At 47.8% G+C, this 21,725-nt stretch overlaps 2 protein-coding genes across 4 annotated transcripts in view; one reads left to right on the top strand and one right to left on the bottom strand.

Annotated features, from left to right (window-relative positions):
* The window catches only part of ZGPAT (zinc finger CCCH-type and G-patch domain containing), a 22,601-nt gene extending 876 nt beyond the window's left edge, over nucleotides 1-21,725 (top strand). For all 3 annotated transcript variants that reach the window (XM_081097366.1, XM_081097367.1, XM_081097365.1), the window contains exons 2-7: nucleotides 39-697; nucleotides 19,289-19,422; nucleotides 19,647-19,802; nucleotides 20,442-20,561; nucleotides 20,665-21,073; nucleotides 21,307-21,725. In XM_081097366.1, the coding sequence (XP_080953492.1) occupies nucleotides 111-697; nucleotides 19,289-19,422; nucleotides 19,647-19,802; nucleotides 20,442-20,561; nucleotides 20,665-21,073; nucleotides 21,307-21,445 (1,545 nt within the window). In that variant the 5' untranslated portion in view covers nucleotides 39-110 and the 3' untranslated portion in view covers nucleotides 21,446-21,725. The remainder of the gene's footprint in view (nucleotides 1-38; nucleotides 698-19,288; nucleotides 19,423-19,646; nucleotides 19,803-20,441; nucleotides 20,562-20,664; nucleotides 21,074-21,306) is intronic.
* ZBTB46 (zinc finger and BTB domain containing 46) overlaps nucleotides 11,583-21,725 on the bottom strand; it is a 61,994-nt gene continuing 51,851 nt past the window's right edge. The window contains exon 5 of the mRNA XM_081097364.1: nucleotides 11,583-12,956. Coding sequence (XP_080953490.1) covers nucleotides 12,834-12,956 — 123 coding nt within the window. The 3' untranslated portion in view covers nucleotides 11,583-12,833. The remainder of the gene's footprint in view (nucleotides 12,957-21,725) is intronic.

Raw genomic sequence — 21,725 nt, 5'->3', positions numbered from 1 at the left:
GGCAGATCCCGGGCTCAACTGGCTTCCCTTCCTTGCAGCTCTGCTCCCACCACCCCCGTGAGGACCCAGGACCGCCCTGCCGACCCGGGAAACCAGCCTTCCCCCGCGTGATGGACGAGGAGAGCCTCCAGACCGCGCTCCGGACCTACGGCGCCCAGCTGCAGCAGGTGGAGCTGGCCCTGGGTGCCGGCCTGGATCCCGCCGAGCTGGCCGACCTGCGCCAGCTCCAGGGAGACCTGAAGGAGCTGATCCAGCTCACCGAGGCCAGCCTGGTGTCTGTCCGGAAGAGCAAGCTGCTGGCCACCCTGGACGGAGAGCGCCCAGAGCAGGACGCCGCCGAGTACCTGGCTTTCCAGAAGGCTGTTGCTGAAGCAATGGAGGCGCCAGTAGCCCCCGGGGCAGAACTGGACACTGTTCCTGAAAGAAAGGCTGGGCCAGGACCCAGCCAGCCTGGGCTGGAGGAGGATGAAGGGGAGGACACGGAGGATGAGGGAGAGCTGAGTGGGACGAAGGTGAACGCCCCCTACCACAGTTCCTGGGGCACCCTGGAGTATCACAACGCCATGGTCGTGGGCACGGAAGAGGCAGAGGACGGCTCCGCGGGTGTGCGGGTCCTCTACCTGTACCCCACCCACAAGTCCCTGAAGCCCTGTCCCTTCTTCCTGGAGGGCAAGTGCCGCTTCCTGGACAACTGCAGGTAAAGCTCTGCTCCTGGGCCCTCGAGCCACGGGGGGTCGTGGCTTCCCTCGGTGCGGGCGTCTGGTCCCTGCGTGTCCAGCAGAGTGCCAGCAGGAGGGAGCTCGCCCCTGGTGCATTCGAGCCATTGTCCTTGTTTGGGTGTTTCCTTGGATTTTCTCTGGTAAATCAAGAGTAGAAGAGGCTTATGTTGAAAAGAAGGGAACTCCCCCAGCACCAGTTTTATTCTTCAGAGTTAAACTTCTAAAGTTTATGCTTATTATGGACATTTGCCACCAGGCACAAAATTGGAGAGGGTGGTATGGTGACCTCCCACGTTGTCATCTTGTTCATCATTTGTCATCCTTCTGCCAGTCTTGTTTCATCCCCTCTCCCTGTCCTGCTTCTCGCCCCCTCGACCACTTTTAAGAAGATTGCAGGGGTGCCCTGACCGGTTTGGCTCAGCGGATAGAGCGTCGGCCTGCGGACTGAAGGGTCCCGGGTTTGATTCCGGTCAAGGGCATGTACCTGGGTTGCGTGCACATCCCCAGTAGGGGATGTTCAGGAGGCGGCTGATCGAGGTTTCTCTCTCATCGATGTTTCTAACTCTCTATCCCTCTCTCTTCCTCTCTGTAAAAAATCAATAAAATATATTTTTTTTAAAAAAAAGAGGATTGAAGGGGTGACTGGGTTTTTACCTATAAATACTTCAGGATGCACCTTCACCTGACTGTTAAGGATGTTATAAAAAAAGGTCTCCGGTTCATCATCATACCCGACAGATTTAACCATAGAACCTCATCTGTGTTCAAGTTTCCACAGTTGTTTTGTCTTTCTCTTAGAGCATAACTTCAATTTTGCTCCTTTTACTTCACCTCTGAAAGGAGTATTTATTGAAATCCCTAGTAGATAATTTACATTTTTTAGGCAACAGTTCAGAGTAACTGTCTCTAGCTCTTTGGTCTATCTCTTTTTCTTTCTTTTGTTTTGTTGTTAATCTTCACCCGAGGATATTTCATTTCCAGAGAAAGTGGCGGGGGGGGGGGGGGGGGGTAAAGGGGGAAGAGAAATATCAATGTGAGAGAGACACATCGATTGGTTACCTCCCACCCATGCCCCGACCAGGACCGGGGTTCAAGCCTGCAATCTAGGTAAGTGCCCTTGACCAGGATCAAACCTGGGACCCTCCAGTCCACAGGCTGATGCTCTGTCCACTGAGCCAAACTGGCTAGGGCAGTCTTCCTATTTCTTTTTTTTTTTTAAATATATATATTTTTATTTATTTCAGAAAGGAAGGGAGAGAGAGATAGGAACGTCAATGATGAAAATCATTGATAGGCTGCCTCCTGCACACCCCTACTGGGATAGAGCCCACAACCAGGGCATGTGCCCTTGACCGGAATCGAACCTGGGACCATTCATTCTGCAGGCTAATGCTCTATCCATTGAGCCAAACCGGCCAGGGCCTTTCTATTTCTTAATAGGCTTTTGCTAGGTTCCAAGTCTTATTTGGGAAATATCTCCTCCCTCCCTCTCTCCCTCCCTCCTTTTCTGCACATTTGTTAAAGTTTAGTGTATGTGCAGAGAAGCGGGTAGGTCAGAGTGTCGGAGTTTCCCCGGTGGACACTTCGTGTCGGCAGCACAGATGCAGGAGCAGAGGACCCAGCCTTTTGGCCTCTGTGCCGGCGTCTCTGTGCTTCCCTGCGTGATGTCCCAGGCAAGGGTTAGCGGCCGCACCTCTCAGCTGCCTCCTCTGCGCCCGGCACTGTCCCCAGGTCTCTGTCTCACGTGTTAACTCACCTGTGCAGCAGTCCCGGGAGGTGGGCCGCGACCACTGAGGCTGCCCAGAGCTACTCTGCTTTCCAGCACGGCTTTAGGCCCAGCTGACTCCCCTCACACACCTCCCTTCCTCCACCCAGGACTGAGGTTTTTTTAACATTTGCTTTGGGTCTTTACAAACAGTAAAATAGATAACATGGAGTATCCTTTGACCCCCACTCTATCCCAGGCCTCCCCCTCCCGGGAGGCCGTCCTTAGCGCTTCGGTGTGTATCTCTTTTACAAGACAAACTGGTATGCACACTGGCTTCTCCACTCACTGCCAGGCCCGCTGTGTCTGAGTGGCTGTGCATCCTTTCTCCCTGCCCTTCCTGGCCTCACAGTTCCCCTGTCAAAGGACTGGACCATTTTATTTTATTTTAAATATGGAACACTTCCCTGAATTTGCATGTCATCCTTGCACAGGGGCCATGCTAATCTTCTTTGTATTGTTCCAGTTTTAGTATGTGTGCTGCGGAAGCAAGCATAGGACCGGACCCTTTGAGCCAGCATTGAAGCCCCTGGTACAGTCCAGCACACCCCCTCTGTTGCCCGCAGGCCGGCAGTGGGGTCCAGGGACCTGAGTGCGTTCGTGGCACAGACTCTAGGTGCTGTTCTGGCACCAGGAGGCCCCGGTGACTGGCTTTCCTTCGTCACGTAAACAACTGGTGGTGCTCAGCGCCGCTGGTGGCTTCAGCTGGAATTGCGTACAGGGATCTCTTCTTCCGTTGGTTCATTTCACTTATTAGCTGGGATGGTACACGGAGACACCCTCCCTCGCCTGTGGTTTGCTGCTCAGTGGCTCAGTCACAGAAAAGGTGGGGAAATGCTGGGGTTTTCTGTTTTGTTTCTTAAGAGAACCAGTGAGTTGGTTCTCTTTCATCCTGAGAAGATGAGGACCCATGGATTTAAATATATTTGATGAATTTCAGTCTATTGTGATTCTGATCCTTAATGAGGCTCAGACTGTGCCAACTTTTTTTAAAATTTTAAATACATTTTTATTGATTTCAAAGAGGAAGGGAGAGGAGGAGAGAGTTAAAAACATCAATGATGAGAGAGAATCACCGATCAGCCGCCTCCCGCACCCCCCCACTGGGGATCAAGCCCACAACCAGGAATCGAGCCCACAACCAGGGATCAAGCCCACAACCAGGAATCGAGCCGTGACCTCCCAGTTGATGTCAACACTCAACCACTGAGCCGCACCTGCTGGGCAGATTGTCCACCTTTGGCAAGTGCGAGCCTCTTCTAGACGGCGCCTCTGGCCCCAGTAGTTGTTACTTTGGTAATTTGTGTGTTTTTATTATTTTTCCCTTTCCATCCGAGTTACCTAATTTGTTGGCATAGAGCTGCTCACAGCAGTCGCTGGCAGTCCTGTGTGTCCTGTAAGGTGGGAAGTAGGTCCCCACTTTCTTTCCTGGTTCAGTCTCTTGAGCGCGCTCTTATTTCTTGGTCAGCCTAGCTCAAGCTTTGTCAGTTTTGTTTTATTTTATTTTTGGTTGTTGATTCCATGTTGTTTTTCCTTTTTTTTCTATGGCATTTATTTCCACTCATGCCTTTACTATTTCTTCCTGTGCTGCTGCTTTGGGTTCAGTTTGCTCTTTTTCTGATTCTTCAAGGTGTACAGTGAGCTTAAGGACTTGAGGTTTCCCTCCTCCCTACTGCAGGCATTTGCAGCTGCTTTCTCAGAGCCCACAGCTTCGGTGTGTTGTTTCCATGGTCATTCAACTGAGTATTGCCTGGCCCCTGACCCCCTCATCGGCCCTTGGTCAAGACTGCACTGCTTAATCTCCACATATTTGTGAATCTTCCAGATTTCCTTCTGTTGTTGATTTGTAAACTCAGTCCCCATGGTTGGTGGAGGTACTTTTTATGATTTCGGTTTTTTAAAATTTATTGAGGCCCCACGAATGTCCTGTCCTGCAGAATATTCTGGTCCCGGGGAAGGCTGTGTGCTCTGCAGCTGGGCGTTGGAGGGCTGGCTGGTCCATGCTGTTGGGACACCCAAGTTCTCTTCTTCCTCAGAGTCTTGTCTGGTTTCTCTGCGCACTGTTGAAAGTGGGGTGTTGGTGTCTCAGCTCTTATCCTATTTCATCCTTTAATTCTATCAATTTTTATTTCATGTATTTTTGGGACTGTGTTGTTAGGTTGTAAAAGTTTTTAATTATATTATCTTCCTCATCGGTTGATGCTTTTATCATTGTATTTTTCTTTATCTTTTTCTTCACTGATGTTACATTTGACATTCACTATTATGTTACATTAGTTTCAGGTGTACAGCATTGCTCTTTTCTATCTTGACTGGAGTCTCTAATGTCTGATACCAGTGTAGCCATCCCAGCTTATGGTACTACTAGAGGCCCGATGCATGAAATTCGTGCAAGAGTAGACCTTCCTTCCCCGGCTGCCAGCACCGGCTTCCCTCTGGCACCCGGGACTCAAGCTTCTCTCCCTCTGGCCGCTGGCAGGCACCCGGGATCCAGGCTTCACTCACAGCCCCGGCTTTGTCCAGAAGGACGTCTGGTCTAACTAGCATGTTATGCTTTTATTATTATAGCAGGGGTCCTTAAACTTTTCAAACAGGGGGCCAGTTCACTGTCCCTCAGACCGTTGGAGGGCCGGACTATAGTTTAAAAAAAAACTATGAACAAATTCCTATGCACACTGCACGTATCTTATTTTAAAGTAAAAAAACAAAACGGAAACTGTTGGTAAATGTTTCCCTCCACGTCCTGCGTGGATCAGGGTTCAGGACCTGGAAGCAGAGCCGCACACAAATGAAAGAGAAAAGACACAAGATAATTTGGAAATATTGGGGGACCAGGCGAGTAAGTCCAACTCAGGAGGAAGGGCTTCCTCCTGTGCTCAGGCCGCACCAAGCTTTTATTGATCTGGGATACCCCCATAGCATAGCCCTTAGGCAGGTGACCCCCAGTAACAGGCAGACTAGCCCCTCAGCAAGGATTTACATAATAATAAATGGGGGAGTAGTTTCAGCTACCACTGTCTGGACAAACAGAGGTGGCACCTAGCTCCGACCTTTGCTAGGGCTTCAAAGGCACCCAGCCTTCGGGAGGTACTCTGTCTACGCTTATCAGATAGTGAAGGCAATAAACAGTTTCCCACATCTCCCCCTTATTTTTTCCTTAAAAATCTTATATCTGCAGACCAGAAATAAACATATAAGAACAAAAAATGTTTAAGTCCCAAATTCAATGTCCAACAGTTCTGAGTCCAAGTTACAATGTCAGACAGTTCATTTTGTGTAAATGTCAGCAATGACATTTCAGTTCTGGATGGTGGACAAATGGTGGCAATGCAGGTCCGACCCTCTTTAGTTTGGTCCTGGGCAACCTGCAGCGACGCACAGCTGCTGACTGGTGGCATAGCAAGGCATCTTCACCATCTCCATCTCTGAACTGTCTCTCCTGTCTTTGTGGCTGGAGCAGTCTGGTCAGTTTCTCTTCAGGATCCATTGTTGCAGGAATCCACATGGAGTTGTTTCCTGAAAATATACAAACGTATTCTCGACCAAAGGTTAATAAAGGAAATTTTACTTGGGGGATCCTTTTTATAGTTGCCCAAATGATTTTCCTTTGGCTTATTTTGACATCAAGTATGTTTTCCATGGGTGTCTTGCTGTTAGCATTACAAATGAAAAAAATTTTTTTCTAGATGTAAATTAGTTACAGGATGTTTTTCCTTACATGGTATTTTTCCACTATCCCCCCTTTTTTTATTTAATTATTAGGAGGCTTTTGGAAAATTTTTAATGCCGTCTAGATAACTTTAAATTTTAATTTTTTCTGCACAAAAATATGATTGCTTTAGGTTCATTGCATGTTAAGCAATTCTACCATGAAATGAAAATTTTGGTTAATACTTCTTGAGCCAATTTTAATTAATTGGAAAACTTGACTACTATTTTACTGTCAAATTTAATACTCTAACAACAATCTTAGTTTACACTGTAAACATTAGTGGAAAGAATTATTTTGCATCCTTGAGGAGGCCCTGAGCATTCCTGTTGTTAGGCTGGATTTTAGATATAGGGTAGTTGCTCTCAGCCAAGTCTCTTATCTGGGTCCTGATCTGAGCTGGACCAAGTCTCTTCCTGTTCCTGGTCTGAGCTGGGCCAAGTCTCTTTCTGTTATCTGGGTCCCGATCTGGGCTGGACATGGGAAGCGAGAAGCAGCCATGGGGGCAGGAGACCTCCCTCAGAAGGGGAGAGTGTTCAAGCCCCTGCATAGTTGGGGGGATGAGGATCTGCGCCCCACCTCTGTTGATCCCCAAGTGCTCTCCTGAGGCCCCTCTGCGACTGTGCCTGTCTTAAGTCATTCCTCCCTGAGGAATCTTACTCGTCTTTGACTAACCAGCCATCCTCCGGGGCCAAGCAGGGTGATGTGAGGTTCAGTTCTGTCTCCTCGGTAGCCTATGCCCCTGTGGCCTCCATGCCCAGCAACTACCTTGGGATTCCCTCGCCTGCTGGCGGGGCCCTGGCATTGATCACATATCTTGGGGAACCCAGGTTTCTTCTCCAGAGAGGGCCAGCTCACGCCATTGGGTGAGAGACAGATCCATGGTACCAGCCACCATGACCTCAGCATGAACACAGAACACAGGCAACAACTGTAAGCAATTGGGTTGTGAGAAGAGGGACCCTCTTGGCAAAAAGGGCGAGAGAGGCCAATACAGAATGCTCAAGTGCCTTCCCAGGGGGCCCTCCACACGGTGGAAGGGATTAAATCCTTTCATGTCCATATTAAATTGCTGCCAAACATTCAAAGAATTAGTTTGTTGGGGATAAATGTACAATATGCTGTTGTAAAATATCAAAAATTATTAATGACATTGTAGAATAATATCATGTAAGGATATTCTTTGCTCTAGGCTATGGCAGTTCAATTTTAAACTGGCTGTCAATTTCTTTTTGTATAGACAAGCTCATAGTTACATTTTCTGCACCTCTCCCAGGAGCAAATAGTGATAGTCCCCTACTTCCTTGCCCTACCCATGTTCCTACTGGATACTACAGTAGGCAGGGGATCAGCCCACATAAGGGTTCTTACTCATGAAGGGTCAGGAGCATAAGTCTGAAATACTTCCACATTTGCCCTAGGTAATATTACTGTACAGATGATTACTGCTAGCATGGCAAGAAAGACGTTCTCAGGCGTCAGGTGTCTGTACCCTCTTCTTTACCATGCTCCAGGTGGTCTCCGGGCTGTTTGTTGTCTGGCTCGTCCTCCTCCCGCTCCTCATCTTCAGTGGACTGCTTGGAGTCGCTGCTCTCTGTGGCTGAGGGAGTTGATTGTCTGCAGCTGCATGGTGTGGCTCCAGGCGCAAGGTCCTCATTGGTCTGGCTGGTTTCTTTCTTGGATCCCTGATGCAGTTTAATATTTCTAGCAGGAATCCACACGGGTTTTGAAAAATTCTCTGGGAATATACAAGCATACCCTCTGCCAAAGGTTAATAATGGGTCAGGTCCCTTCCATAAACCAGATTCGGGATCTTTCCATTTAACTAGACCATTTTCTTTTGTTTTATTCTGACCCCAATGTAGCTCCATAGGTGTCTTTCCATCAGCACCACAGGTGAAAAAGTTTAAAGTAATTAAGGCTTGGTGCAGCCTACCCGTAGGTGATTTCTCCATCATCCCTCCTTGTTGTTTTTCAAGTTGGGATTTTAGCCGCTGATGCTGTTGTTCAATAATGGCCTGTCCTTGGGAATTATATGGTATTCCTGTAATGTGCTGAATTTTCCACCTTTTACAAAATTCCTGGAATTGACAGCTTGTGTAAGCAGGCCCATTATCAGTTTTAATAATTTTTGGAATTCCTATGACAGCAAAAGCAGCTGGGCAATGATTAATAACCTGTTTTGCCATTTTTCCTATAGATGCAGTAGCCCATAGGACTTTTGAAAAGGTATCTACAGAGACATGCAATGCCCCAAGACGTCCAAAAGGAGTATAATGTGTTACATCCATTTGCCAGATATGGTCCCTTAGCAAACCTCTAGGGTTGACTCCTGTGTTAGGCCCTTGAGGTAGATGTAACATGCAAGTGGGACATTCCTTGATAATCTGTTTTGCCTGCTGTCGAGAGATTGAGAATTGTTTGGACAACATTCTGGCAGGCTGATGTAAAAGCTGATGAGACTCTGAGGCCTCTTTTAATAAAGCAACCAATTGATCCGCATGTGCATTTCCTTTAGTTAATGGGCCAGGTAATACACTGCGAGCCCTGATATGAGTGATATAAAAAGGGTATTGTCTCTGCTGCACAATCTGCTGGACTTGTTGAAATAGTAAGAATAAACTTTGGTCACTAAGCCATTTCAACCGGGCAGTTTCAATTCTACTTACTAGGCCCGAAGCATAAGAGGAATCAGAAATTATGTTAACAGGCTGTTGAAAATCTTGCAATGCAGCCTTAATAGCTTCCAGTTCAAGTCTTTGCACAGAAGTATGACTGGTCAGTATGACTCGGTCTGAATTTATTGTATGATAGGCGGCTTTCCCGTTAGATGACCCGTCAGTAAAAACAGTTAATGCTCCAGGAATAGGTTCCTGTCTAGTATCTTTTGGTATAATAATGGGGGTATAATATAAAAATTGTAGTGGTTTATCTTTTAATAGGTGACAGCTAAGTTCCCCTGAATATTCACTTAACCCAATTTGCCAATTTATATCAGTCTGAAATAACATTTCTGATTGCTTCCCTGTGAGGGGAAGATAGATGCATTTTGGTTCTTCTCCTCTAAGCTGCCTGCAACGCTTTCTAAGCTGAGATATCAATTGAGCCATCCGTTCTACGTAAGTAATAGCAATTTTAGAGGACTGATGCCCTAGGTGGACCCATTCAATAATAGTGGGAGAGTCTTTATTTTGGAAGATGACTCCAGTGGGACTATTTGCAGTATGGTTAATCTGTCCCAATAAAGGCAATTCAGGTTGTACCCATGCTACTTGGGCTGAGGATATCGCCTGCTCAATTCTTAACAACTCCTTTCTGGCTTCATCTGTCAGTGTTTTGGGTGAGGAAAGTTAGAGTCACCCCTAAGTATATTAAATAAATTTATCATTTCTCCCGTAGAGATTTTTAGGTAAGGTCTTAACCAGTTAATGTCCCCTAATAATGTCTGAAAGTCATTTAAAGTTTTAAGGCACTCTTTTCTTAGTTCCACCTTTTGCAGACTAATGCATTGGTTTTCAATTATGGTTCCCAGATATTTAAAAGGTGTCTCTTTCTGTACCTTTTCTGGAGCAATTTTTAAGCCCCGTTTAGGGAGCTCCTTTTCAAATTGGAAAAACATTTCCAAAGTCTGCTCTTCCCGTGGACTTGCTAAGAGCAAGTCATCCATGTAATGAATAATGTAACATCGGGAATATCTGTCCCTTAAAGGCTGAACAGCTTGAGCCACATATTTTTGGCACAAGGTAGGGCTATTGGCCATTCCTTGAGGCAAAACCTTCCACTGATATCTTCTCATGGGTTCTATATTATTAATAGATGGCACTGAAAAGGCAAATCTTCGTTGATCTTGAGGTGCCAAGGGAATGGTGAAAAAACAATCCTTAAGATCTACTACTATAAGAGACCAATCTAGAGGGATTTGAGAAGGCGCTGGGAGTCCAGGTTGCAAAGCTCCCATGGCATGCATAGTAGCATTAACTGCTCTAAGATCATGTAACAATTGCCATTTTCCTGCCACCTTCTTAGGTATAATAAATATAGGTGTATTCCAAGGGCTATTGGAAGGCTCTATGTGACCAGCTTCTATTTGTTCCTGTATCAAATCATGAATATGACCTAATTTCTCCTTGGTTAATGGCCACTGATCCACCCATACAGGTTTATCGTCTTTCCATTATATAGGATCAGCATGGGGGCGAGGGACTGAGCAGTGACCACTCTGAAAACGGTTGATATCCTCGCCTTCCTGGGTTTTTTAAACCTTGACCTGGCTGACATCCCATCTGAGCTTTAAACTGCTGTCCTTTGCCGGTAATAATACAAGTTTGTAAACCTTCTAAGACATCCCGGCCCCACAAATTGACTGCAATTCCAGAGACAATGTAGGGCTGAAACCATCCTGTCTGTCCTTCCTCATCTTGCCACCTTAAGACTGCAGCACTACATTGTGTGTTATCAGGAACTCCCACCCCCTAATTGAGTCATAGCTTCTACCATGGACCAACTTGGAGGCCAGAATTCTTTGCTGATAACGCTGACATCCGCCCCAGTGTCTACTAGGCCCTTAAACATTTTTCCTTCTATTCTCAAATTAATCATAGGACGGGTTTTGCTAATTTCCTGTATCCAATAGATGTATGAGCTTCCAAACCCTTGCGCCCCTCTTTTCCTGGTTATAGCCTCACCTTGCTGAACATAAGGTAAAAGTAGTATCTGAGCAATCCTTTGTCCTGGAGTAATTTGCATAGTGTGATTACATTCTAATATAACTTTAATCTCTCCCTCATAGTCTGAATCTGTGACCCCAGGCAAAACCGTTAATCCTTTCAGAGTGTTTCCACTCCTCCCTAAAATTAATCCTAAAGTTCCCAGTGGCACAGGTCCCCAGATTCCTGTAGGAGCAGCTTGCCGAGCCATCTTGGGGGTCAAAGTGACCGCTATAGTACTGTTAAGATGTAGGCCTGCGCTCCCTGGAGTGGCCCGAATCAGAGAGTCCACTGTGGGCTTTGCAGGGCAGATCTCCCCTTTTAATGATGGGGCTGGGGGAAGCCCCTCTGGCCGTTTCCCTGCGGTTGGCCGTACCCTGTGTCTTGATTTAACGGCTGCCTATTTTTATGGAATCTCGATTTACAATGACCCGCCCAATGGTAGCCCTTCTGGCACCTAGGACACCTAGAGGTTGGATCTGTGTTGATCCGTTCAGGAGGCGGGATGTTCGCGCCTTTTCCTAGAGCGCCTCCTTGTGTCCTTCTTAGTTGCCTACAGTCTTTTCTAAAATGTCCTGTTTTTCCAGTTATAACACTTTTTATTTTCTACGGTTACAGCGGCAGCGAGTAAATTCGCTTGAAAAGTGCCTGACCCCACATTCTGACATGCTCGAATCATTTCTGTAATGGTACTACCTTTTCTCAGAGGCATCAGGCATTTCTTACAATCATCATTGGCGTTTTCATAAGCTAATTGCTGAACTAAAATGTCTCCTGCTATCTCAGGTTGAATCTGTCGTCTCACTCGATCCACAAAATCAGAAAATGATTCTAAAGGCCCCTGTGTACATTTACTAAAAGCTCCCTCAAGGTCCCCTTTTGCTGGTAAAGCCCACCAAGCTTTCCTTCCACAAGCTCTAATTTGCTCATATGCCAGTTGCACATAATTTAACTGATTCTGCACGTCATTATATTGTCCCAATCCTGCTAGCATTTCATAAGTTATTTGAGCATTCAGCCCGCGGTTTGTATGGGCTTGCTCTTGGCATTTCTCCAAAAATTCTCCTTTCCAGAGTAAATGATCTCCCCCATCCAGAGTTGCACGAGCTAGAGAATACCAATCATGAGGAATTAAGAATGTTTCAGAAATATTCATAATTTCTCCTGTAAAAGGAGCCGTTGGACCATTTTGAAGTACACTTTCACATAAGGCCTTTATCATTTTAAAGTCAATTTTTTCATTGTGTCTTGTTATTTGATTCGGGAGCTGTGGGTCAGCTATCTGCATGATAGGAAAAGCAAGCCTTTCTTCCACCGGCATGTCCTTCAATCCTTCTCTGATGGCTTTTTGCACAGGTGATTCCATTAATGATGAATTAATCATTTCAGGATTAGGACATGGAGGTGGAGGTGGAGGGGGCCATGAAGGCCATTCCTCCAATTTTCCTTCCTGCTCCTCTCTAGGAGGCGCGGGGGGAACCAGGTGAGGAGGCTCCTCCTCGGTCTCTCTAAAAGGCTCTAGCAAACGCAATGTTGTGTTCCCCATGGAAAAACAGCTTTTTGAGGTAAGTTCTTTCTGCTGCTGAGCTTTTTTCAAGTTCCAACTAACTTTTTGGCAAGTATTCAAGATCTAATGTACCGTTTTCAAGAAACCAAGGGTTATGTTCTATAATATGCAAAAACTATAAGAGATTACCTTCTAAAATTTTAACTCCTTAAACATGCAAATCAAAAGTCTATAATAAAGTTTCTTAATTTTTTAAAGGCCGAATCTACTTTTTTAAAACCGAATCCTGCCCCGTTAGCCTGGTTAAGAAAACGTTCCCACCCCGCCTACAGCTCTGGACTGCTGTAGCTGATTGTGGGCGTTTGTGTGCAGTGAAATATCCCCCCACCTTTTTAGGTGCCTACCTTTACGGTGAATTCTTTGTTCCTCACCTTGCCGGTGAAACTTCATTTTTTCGCTCTAGCGAAACCTTCACTTCCAGTTTTCCCATGGGGCGCCAGATGTTGGTAAATGTTTCCCTCCACATCCTGCATGGATCAGGGTTCAAGACCTGGAAGCGGAGCCGCACACAAATGAAAGAGAAAGGACACGAGATAATTTGGAAATATTGGGGGACCAGGCGAGTAAGTCCAACTCAGGAGGAAGGGCTTCCTCCTGTGCTCAGGCCGCACCAAGCTTTTATTGATCTGGGATACCCCCATAGCATAGCCCTTAGGCAGGTGACCCCCAGTAACAGGCAGACTAGCCCCTCAGCAAGGATTTACATAATAATAAATGGGGGAGTAGTTTCAGCTACCACTGTCTGGACAAACAGAGGTGGCACCTAGCTCCGACCTTTGCTAGGGCTTCAAAGGCACCCAGCCTTCGGGAGGTACTCTGTCTACGCTTATCAGATAGTGAAGGCAATAAACAGTTTCCCACAGGGAACAAATACAATATTTGTATTTGCATGTGGCCCGTGGGCCGTAGTTTGAGGACCCCTGTATTATAGACTAGAGGCCCGGTGCAGAAAATTTGTGCACCCAGGAAGGGGGGTCCCTCAGCCCAGCCTGCACCTTCTCCCAGTCCGGGAGCCCTCAGGGGATGTCCAACTGATGGCTTAGCAGGGAGCAGGCCTAAGCTGGCAGTCAGACATCCTTAGCGCTGCTGAAGAGGTGGGAGAGGCTCTGTGAGCCTGGCTTCTGGCTGAGCGGTGCACCCCCTTGTGGGAGTGCACTGACCACCAAGGGGCAGCTTCTGTTTTGAGCGTCTGCCCCCTGGTAGTCAGTACACATCATAGCGACTGGTTGTTCTGCCGTTTGGTTGATTTGCATATTAGCCTTTTATTATATAGGATTTGCATGGATTATCTTTCCTTTCACTCTCAACCTATCTTGACACAAAATGAGTCTCTTATAGAGGCATAGAATTGAATAATCTTTTAATCCATCCTTCTAATTTATTTCATTTAATCCATGGTTTAATCCATTGACATTTAAAGTAGTTGCTAAGCCCAGGCCTGGTGGCTCAGTTGGTTGGAGCATCCTCCCATCACCAAAAGGTTTCAGGTTCGATCCCCAGTTGGGCGCATATGAGAGGCAACTGATTGATGTTTCTCTCACATAGATGTTTTTCTTTCTCTCTGTCTCTCTCCTGCTCTCTAAAATCAATTAAAAAAAATATATATCCCTTGGGGGGAAAAAAGGGAACACGTAATACTTTCAACAATAAAGAATTATTAAAAACAAAACAAAAAAACATGTCCTTAGGTGAGAATTATTTTTTAAGTTAAAAATAAGAATAAAGCCCAGTCAGAGTGGCTCAGTAGTTCAGCACTGACCAATGAACCAGGAGGTCATGGTTTGATTCCCGATCAAGGCACATGCCCGGGTTGCGGGCTCCATCTCTCTCTCTCATCATTGATGTTTCTATCTCTTTCTCCTTCTCCCTTCCTCTCTCTGAAACCAATAAAACATAAAAAATATTTTTTTAAAATAAAAAATAAAGTTAGCCCAGCTGGTGTTGCTCAGTGGTTCAGCATCGTCCCATGCACCAAGAAGTCACTGGTTCAATTCCCAATCAGGGCACATGCCCAGGTGGTGGGCTCAATCCCCAGTAGGGGGCGTGCAGGAGGCAGCTTATTAATGTTACTCTCTCATCAGTGTTTCTCTCTATCCCTCTCCTCGCTCTAAAGTCAGTAAAAACATTTAATTAAAAAAGAAAGAGTATGCAAAATAAATAATTATGATAAGCAAGGACTTGCCTCAGTGAGTTTTCTTTTCCTATGTGTCTCATATCTTTTTGTTTCTCAATTCCTCCATTACAGCCTTTTTTAATGTTTGTTTTTTCCACTGTTGTATTTTTGTTGTTGTTGTCAATCCTCACCCAAGGACAGGGAGAGACAAAGAAAGAGAAACATTGATGTGAAAGAGACACATAGATTGGTTGCCTCCTGCATGCACTCTGACTGGGGCTGAAGTACGCACCCTTGACTGGAGTTGAACCTAGGACCTTTCAGTCCATGGGCCAACGCTCTATCCACTGAGCCAAATCGGCTAGGTCCCCATTGTAACATTTTGATTCCTTTCTCCTTTTTCTGCAAACACGGTGGGACAAAAGTAGGTTTACAGTGGCTTGTATGGAAAATAATACAATAATTAATAACTAATAATACAAGAATAAACTCTGTATTTCACATACTCACAACTCTAAACCTACTTTTGCCCCACCCTCTATTCTGTGTTATTTTCTTAATGGTTACTCTCGGAATTGTGATTAACATTGTAAATTTACAACAGTCTAGTTTGAATCAATACCGAGTTAGCATCAGTAGGACACAAAACTACTATGCAGTCCCCTTTCTTTATGTTGTTACTGTTACAAATTACACCTTTATACATTGTGTGCCCAGAAATGTAGGTTTGTGATTACTGCTTTATACATTTGTCTTTTTTTTTTAATATATATTTTATTGATTTTTTACAGAGAGGAAGGGAGAGAGATAGAGAGTTAGAAACATCGATGAGAGAGAAACCTCGATCAGCTGCCTCCTGCACACTCCCTACTGGGGATGTGCCCGCAACCCAGGTACATGCCCTTGACCGGAATCGAACCTGGGACCTTTCAGTCCGCAGGCCGACGCTCTATCCACTGAGCCAAACCGGTTTCGGCTATACATTTGTCTTTGAAATCACATAGGAAAAATAGTTGCAAACAAAAAATTTTAATACTGCACTTCTGTTTGCCTCTGATTACCTCTCCCAGTGCTCATACAGCCTGAGTTACTGACCAGTGTCTGTCCTTTCATTAGTCTGAAGAATGCCCTGTAGCATTTCTCTTTTTAATTGATTTCAGAGAGGAAGGGAGAGGGAGAGTTAGAAACATCAATGATGAGAGAGTATCATTGATCAGCTGCCTCCTGCAGGCCACCTACTGGGGGTCGAGCCCGCAACCTGGGCATGTGGGCTGACCAGGAATTGAACCATGAACTCCTGGTTCATAGGTCGACATTCAATCACTGAGCGACGCCAGCCAGACTAGCATTTCTTGTAGGCAAGTCTACCAGTGACAGATTCCCTCAGCTCTTGCTTACATGGGAATGTCTTCATTTCTCCTTCATTTCTGAAGGATAGTTTTGCCAGAAATATGATTCTTGTCTGACAGCATTTTTTTTTCAAGACTTTAAATATGTCATCCCCACACTGCCTGTGGCTTCCATAGTTTTTGATGAGAAATCAGCTGTTAGTCTTACTGAGGATCCTCATCCCTGAAAAGCCACTTCCCTTGCTACCTTCAGATGCTGTCTTTGTCTTTGGGTCTTAGCAGTTTGTCTTGGTGTGGGTCTCTTTTACTTTATACTACTTGGATGTATAGATTCATATCTCTCATCAAAGTTGGGAAGCTTTCAGCCATTATTCTTCAATTTTGCAAACATTTCTGTCCCTTTCTCTCCCTCTTTTTTTAGGATTCTATTATCCATATTTTGGTATACGGTGTATTTTAGTGTGCTTTGTAATTATTTTATTGATAGCCAGACACAAAGTACTGGCTACAAAGAACTGTTATAAACAGGCCATTAGTGACATGGTGGTGAGTAATGAAGGGAAGCTTTCTAATACCTATGAATAATTCTCTCTTCTCGTAAACCTAGGTCTCTGGTGACCTGCTTCATAGGTCAACGCTCAACCACTGAGCCCCGCCGGCCGGACTCATTGCACTTTTTGTTAGGACAGAGGGATGATTTCCTCACTTCTTATTTGCTAGACTGGTGACCAGAGTGTCCCACTGAGTGATTCTCATTTCAGCATTGACTTTTCAGCCCTGGAATTTCTATTTGATTCCTTATATAATTTATACTTCTCTTTTAAGATTCCCTGTTTATTGAATCGTCATCATTATACTGTCATTTAATTCCTTTAACATACTTATACTCTCTACTTTGAAGTCTTTGTTCGATTCATCATCTTGGCCCACTCAGTCAGACCCTATCAACTGCTTTTTTTCCTTAATATGGGTCACACTTTTCTGTTGGTTTGCATGTCTCATAAATTTTTATTGAAAACTGGACATGTCAGATATATTTTAGGAACTCTGGATTCTGAATTGTTTTCCCCAATGTTTTATTTTAGTACATTTTCTGGACCTAACTTACAGTCTGCCCACCTGCCATAGTGCGCAGCCTCTGATGGCTCTGCTCAGATTTTAAATTTAATTTTACTTTCAGTCTGGCTTCCTAGGCAGTACTCTGCAGCTGAGTGGTCCGCCAGAACTTAGTCGGAGGCTGTGCTCAAACACTTCCTTCCCAGTCCATCTATGTGAGTTGGGAGTGTCATTCCTAGCTCAGCGCCCCCTCAGCCCCACTTTTCCTTTGTCCTGGCATGTCTTAGAGCTCTTGATTCATGCACACCATTCCATAGAGAGGATGCGCGCAGAGTGGAGCCGTCTGCAGCCCTTTCAGACCTGTCCGTTCTCTGGTAGTTTTGATTGGTTTCATCACTTTTAGCCACAAGGCCCTGGTTTTTACCGTCTTCCCCACTTCCACCCTCTGCGCCTGCTGCTTTGCAGGGGATGCTGCAGACACCCCCATCCAGGCATCACTGCTGCCGTCAACTTCCAGAGCTCAGAAGCTGTGCGTTTGGACAGTTTTGCCCAGTTTTAGCCTTGTTCTCCTGTGGCAAAGATTCAGTCACCTCTGCACTTGGCCAACTGAACTCAGGGAATGCAGTCCTAAGAGCTTGTTCTCAGGTTCACATGTTTGAGACTCTGGCATGTGTTTTTGTGATTATTGTGAGGTGACATCAGTGATGAGAGAGAATCATCGATCAGCTGCCTCCTGCACGCCCCACACTGGGAATCGAGCCTGCAGCCTGGGCATGTGCCCTGACGGAATCAAACCGTGACCTCCTGGTTCATAGGTTGGTTGATGCTCAACTACTGAGCCACATTGGCTGGGCAAGTTTTTTGTGTTTTTTTTTTTTAATATGAAAAAACAATTTTAAGTTGTTTCCTTATGACACGCACAGCCCCTCCTTTCCTGACTCTCTTCTAACACTTCCTGCTAAGTGTGAAGTTTTCTGTGTGCGTGGAGCTCCCGTAAAGCTTTCCATCCCCTCTGTCAGTTTACCCCATTCTCCTAGGCTCAAACCATTGTATAGATTTGCCATTAACGACTTCCCACGGTTGGAAATGTAGGCTATTTCTGAGTCTTTAGTATTCGGTTAACATCCCTATAGCTAAATCTTTGCATACTTCCATTATTTTTTACAAAAATTTTTTGAAGTGCTTGCTAGGTTTAAGGAATGTACCAAATTTTAAGGTTTCTAATGTTGCTGAAGGTTCCTATAGAGAGGTTTAAGTGGTGGTGTCTGTGGATGTAGGCCTCTATGTGTGTGCATGGGTGAGTCTGAAAGTGTGTGTGAGCCAGTGTGTGTGTGTCTCCAAGGCGGTATTTGGTTGCATTCACCCGGGTTTAGTCCCCCCTTTTGAACAAGCGGTTTTGCTTCTCGTTTGATCAGGGCTTTTTAACCACAGACTCTACTGCTGTCCATTTGGGGCCCAGACTTTCAGCTGCTGGTGCCATTCGGCCATTGGCAGCTCCCTGGGTGCCTGAGGACAGCCAGGTGTGAGAAGGAGCTGCCCTGAGACCCTCTGTATCTGCCAGACAAACGCCTTCCACCTTTGGTTCCCTCTCCCTCTTTGTCATCACCAATTCCTGCCTCAAGAAACAGCCATGCCCAGCATGGGCTCCGTGTCATGGGCAGATGCCAGTCCTGGCTGCTCTCCTGGGGTTAAAGCAGTTTCCTCTGGAAGTGATGGCACATAGGGGTAGATATGTGGTTGGTTTTCTCATGTCTTTATTTGGCAAAGTAAAGGTTGCAATCCTCACATTTCCTCCTCCTCTCTCTCTCTCTCTCTCTCTCTCTCTCTCTCTCTCTCTCAGTTTTAGTTTTAATTTCACTGGTGCACTGATCTCTGAAAGTCAAGGCACCACTGTTATAAGTGGGTTGTGCTAATTGGTTTGGGGAGGACTCACCACATGAGCACACAAACACCTGCCCTGATTATCGGTTGCGTCTGGGGCTGTGTGTCTGGTGGAGGCGATGGGGCACTATGCCAGCCACACTGTCCCCCTGGCCCAGAAAGCTGAGAGCAGTCTCATCCTCAGAGGGGCCACGTCCATCCCAAGAGCGAGAGTGAGACAGCACAAGTGTGTGCACGTGTGTGCATGGATGTGTACAAACGGTATGTCTGTGTGTATGTGTGGACGCGTGTTTGTGTGTGTTTTGTTTCCCTGTTTCTCCCTCCCTCGAGGGCTACGCCCAGATAGTTAGACTTGGTTCTCTGGGCCTCACATGCCCCCTGTGGGCTGTGTCTGAGCCCCGGCTCCTGCGGCCCTCTCTGCAGGTTCTCCCATGGGCAGGTGGTCCCTGTGGATGAGCTGCGCCCCTTCCAGGATCCGGACCTGAGCTCCTTGCAGGCTGGTTCTGCATGTCTGGCCAAGCAACCAGATGGTCTCTGGTACCCAGCACGGATCACTGGTGAGGCTGCCCATGGGCCTCCCTCAGGCCCTTCTGGAAGGTCCCTCCATTCCTCATACGTGTTAATCCCCTATGACCACTCCTTTGGTTGGGTGTCAGGTCCCTGCTCTGTGCCCAAGAGGAGTGAGAGTGCCCCTGGCCTTGCCCGTCTTGCTCCCAACTTCCAGTGAGTCTCCAACCACCTGTGAAGCCGCTGACCTCGTTGTCTTTGACCTTGCTTCCAGATATGGACAGCGGCTACTACACAGTCAAGTTTGACTCGCTGCTGTTGAAGGAGGCCGTTTTGGAGGGGGACAGCATCCTTCCCCCACTGCGCCCAGAGCCTGCAGCATCCTCTGACTCAGACAGTGGTGACCCAGATGATTCCAGCTATGCCAGAGGTACAGGGCAAGGAGCATCTTGGGCAGCAGTCTCCCTAGGAAGTTCCTGGCTGGTGGGAACCTTGACCACCTAAGCAGAAAGGCAGAGAGCGTGACCGCGGGTGAGGGGGGCTCTGCCTAGTGCATGACTCACACAGGGGGTACTAGTTGGGCCTGGAGAGACAGGCCCCCACAGGAGGTGGGAGGATGAGAGCATGTGTGAGGGGTCTGGGCAGGTCCTCAAACCTGCAGACGCAAAGACCTGTCCCTTGTCATCAAGGAGTTCGTGTGCACACATGTCCCCCATGGTGCAACCTGAGGGTGGGCCACTGCTGGGGAGGCCCAGCTGCACAGAGAGCAGGCAGCAGCAGCTCCTTCTGCAGCTCCACTCGGGGCCTGGGGTCTAGTTGTGGGGCGGGGCGGGGGGCCGGGGGGGGGGCTGTAGACAGCCACGGGCAGGGCAGCTTCAGTGTCCAGCCCCCTGAGGGGTCAGTGAGGAAGAAGATGGGAGGCATCCCTGTAGGACTGTCCCATGTGTTGGTGGTTTCTGAAACCCCGTGTCCATGAGATGGAGAGAGGACTGAGCTCTTGGGCTGACGCTGGCCAGAGCCCAGGTGTTCCCTGTGCAGCTGGGCCAAGTCCCTGCCCTGTTTCCTGCAGTGGTGGAACCCAGCGCCACCGACCACAGGGCCTGCAGCTCTGCCTTTGCGGGCTGGGAGGTGCACACGCGGGGCATCGGCTCCAGGCTGCTCGCCAAGATGGGCTATGAGTTTGGCAAGGGTGAGTGAGTGGGTGCTGCCCTGGGGAAGGGGCTGGGTTGCCTCTGCACAGTGCAGGGTGGTGGGAGTGGATCCAGCAGCAGTGCCAGCCCCTGTGCCCCCAGGTCTGGGCCGACACTCGGATGGCCGGGTGGAGCCCATCCACGCTGTGGTGCTGCCTCGAGGGAAGTCGCTGGACCAGTGTGCAGAGATCCTACAGAAGAGGACCAAGGGCAGCAAGGCTGGCACTAGTCGGGCCCCAAAATACCGGGGCCGAGGAGGCAGGCCTGGGGGCCGCCCGCCCCCTCGGAGCGTGTTTGACTTTCTGAATGAGAAGCTGCAGGGCCAGGCTCCTGGGACCCTGGAGGCAGGAGCTGCCACCCCTGGGAGGAGAAGTGGCAAGGAGCTGTACCATGCCAGCAAAGGCACCAAGAGGGCCCTGAGCCTGCGGCTCTTCCAGACCGAGGAGAAGATTGAGCAGGCCCAGCGGGACATCCGGGGCATCCAGGAGGCCCTCGCCCGCAACACTGGCCGGTATGTGTGGGGCTGAACTTGGGGCAGAGGATGGGCCCCAGGGCGGCCATGCCTCCGGCCCTGCTCTGGGCGCCCAGTGCAGTTCATCTGCAGGATTTCGCCCTGACCCGAAGGTGGTGAGCTGGGTCTGAGGAGGGTCTGCATGGTGGGCGGATGCCTGGCAGGGGCCACAGCATCCTGGGGTCTTTTAGCAGTGGCCCGGGAGCCCATGCTGAGTGGCAGCCTCTCTCTAGGCACAGCGTGACCGTGGCCCAGCTGCAGGAGAAGCTGGCAGGAGCCCAGCGGCAGCTGGGGCAGCTCCGGGCCCAGGAAGCGGGCCTGCAGCGGGAGCAGAGGAAGGCGGACACCCACAAGAAGATGACAGAGTTCTAGAGCCCGGCATGTGCCAGGGACAGGGCGCAGCTCCAGCTCCCACAGCTTCCGGAAGACCTGCTGTCCTCCAATAACTAGATGCCGACAGAAGAGGGGCCACCCCCAGACCAGACCTCACGGTCAGCCTATTGCCAGGCCGGGGTGTGCGGACATTGCTGAGTGGAGATTGGGTACAGGGGTCACGTCTTGATGCTCACGTGCCCACAGAGCCCCCCTGCCAGTGTCTGCTTATCAAGGACATTAAAGTGACTTTGTCGCTGTCTTCTAGTGGTGGCGCGGC

This window comes from Myotis nattereri (assembly GCF_964212035.1).
Source record: "Myotis nattereri genome assembly, chromosome: 8".
Classification (NCBI taxonomy): Eukaryota; Metazoa; Chordata; class Mammalia; order Chiroptera; family Vespertilionidae; genus Myotis; species Myotis nattereri.
This window is presented reverse-complemented; position numbering and strand designations above follow the sequence as displayed.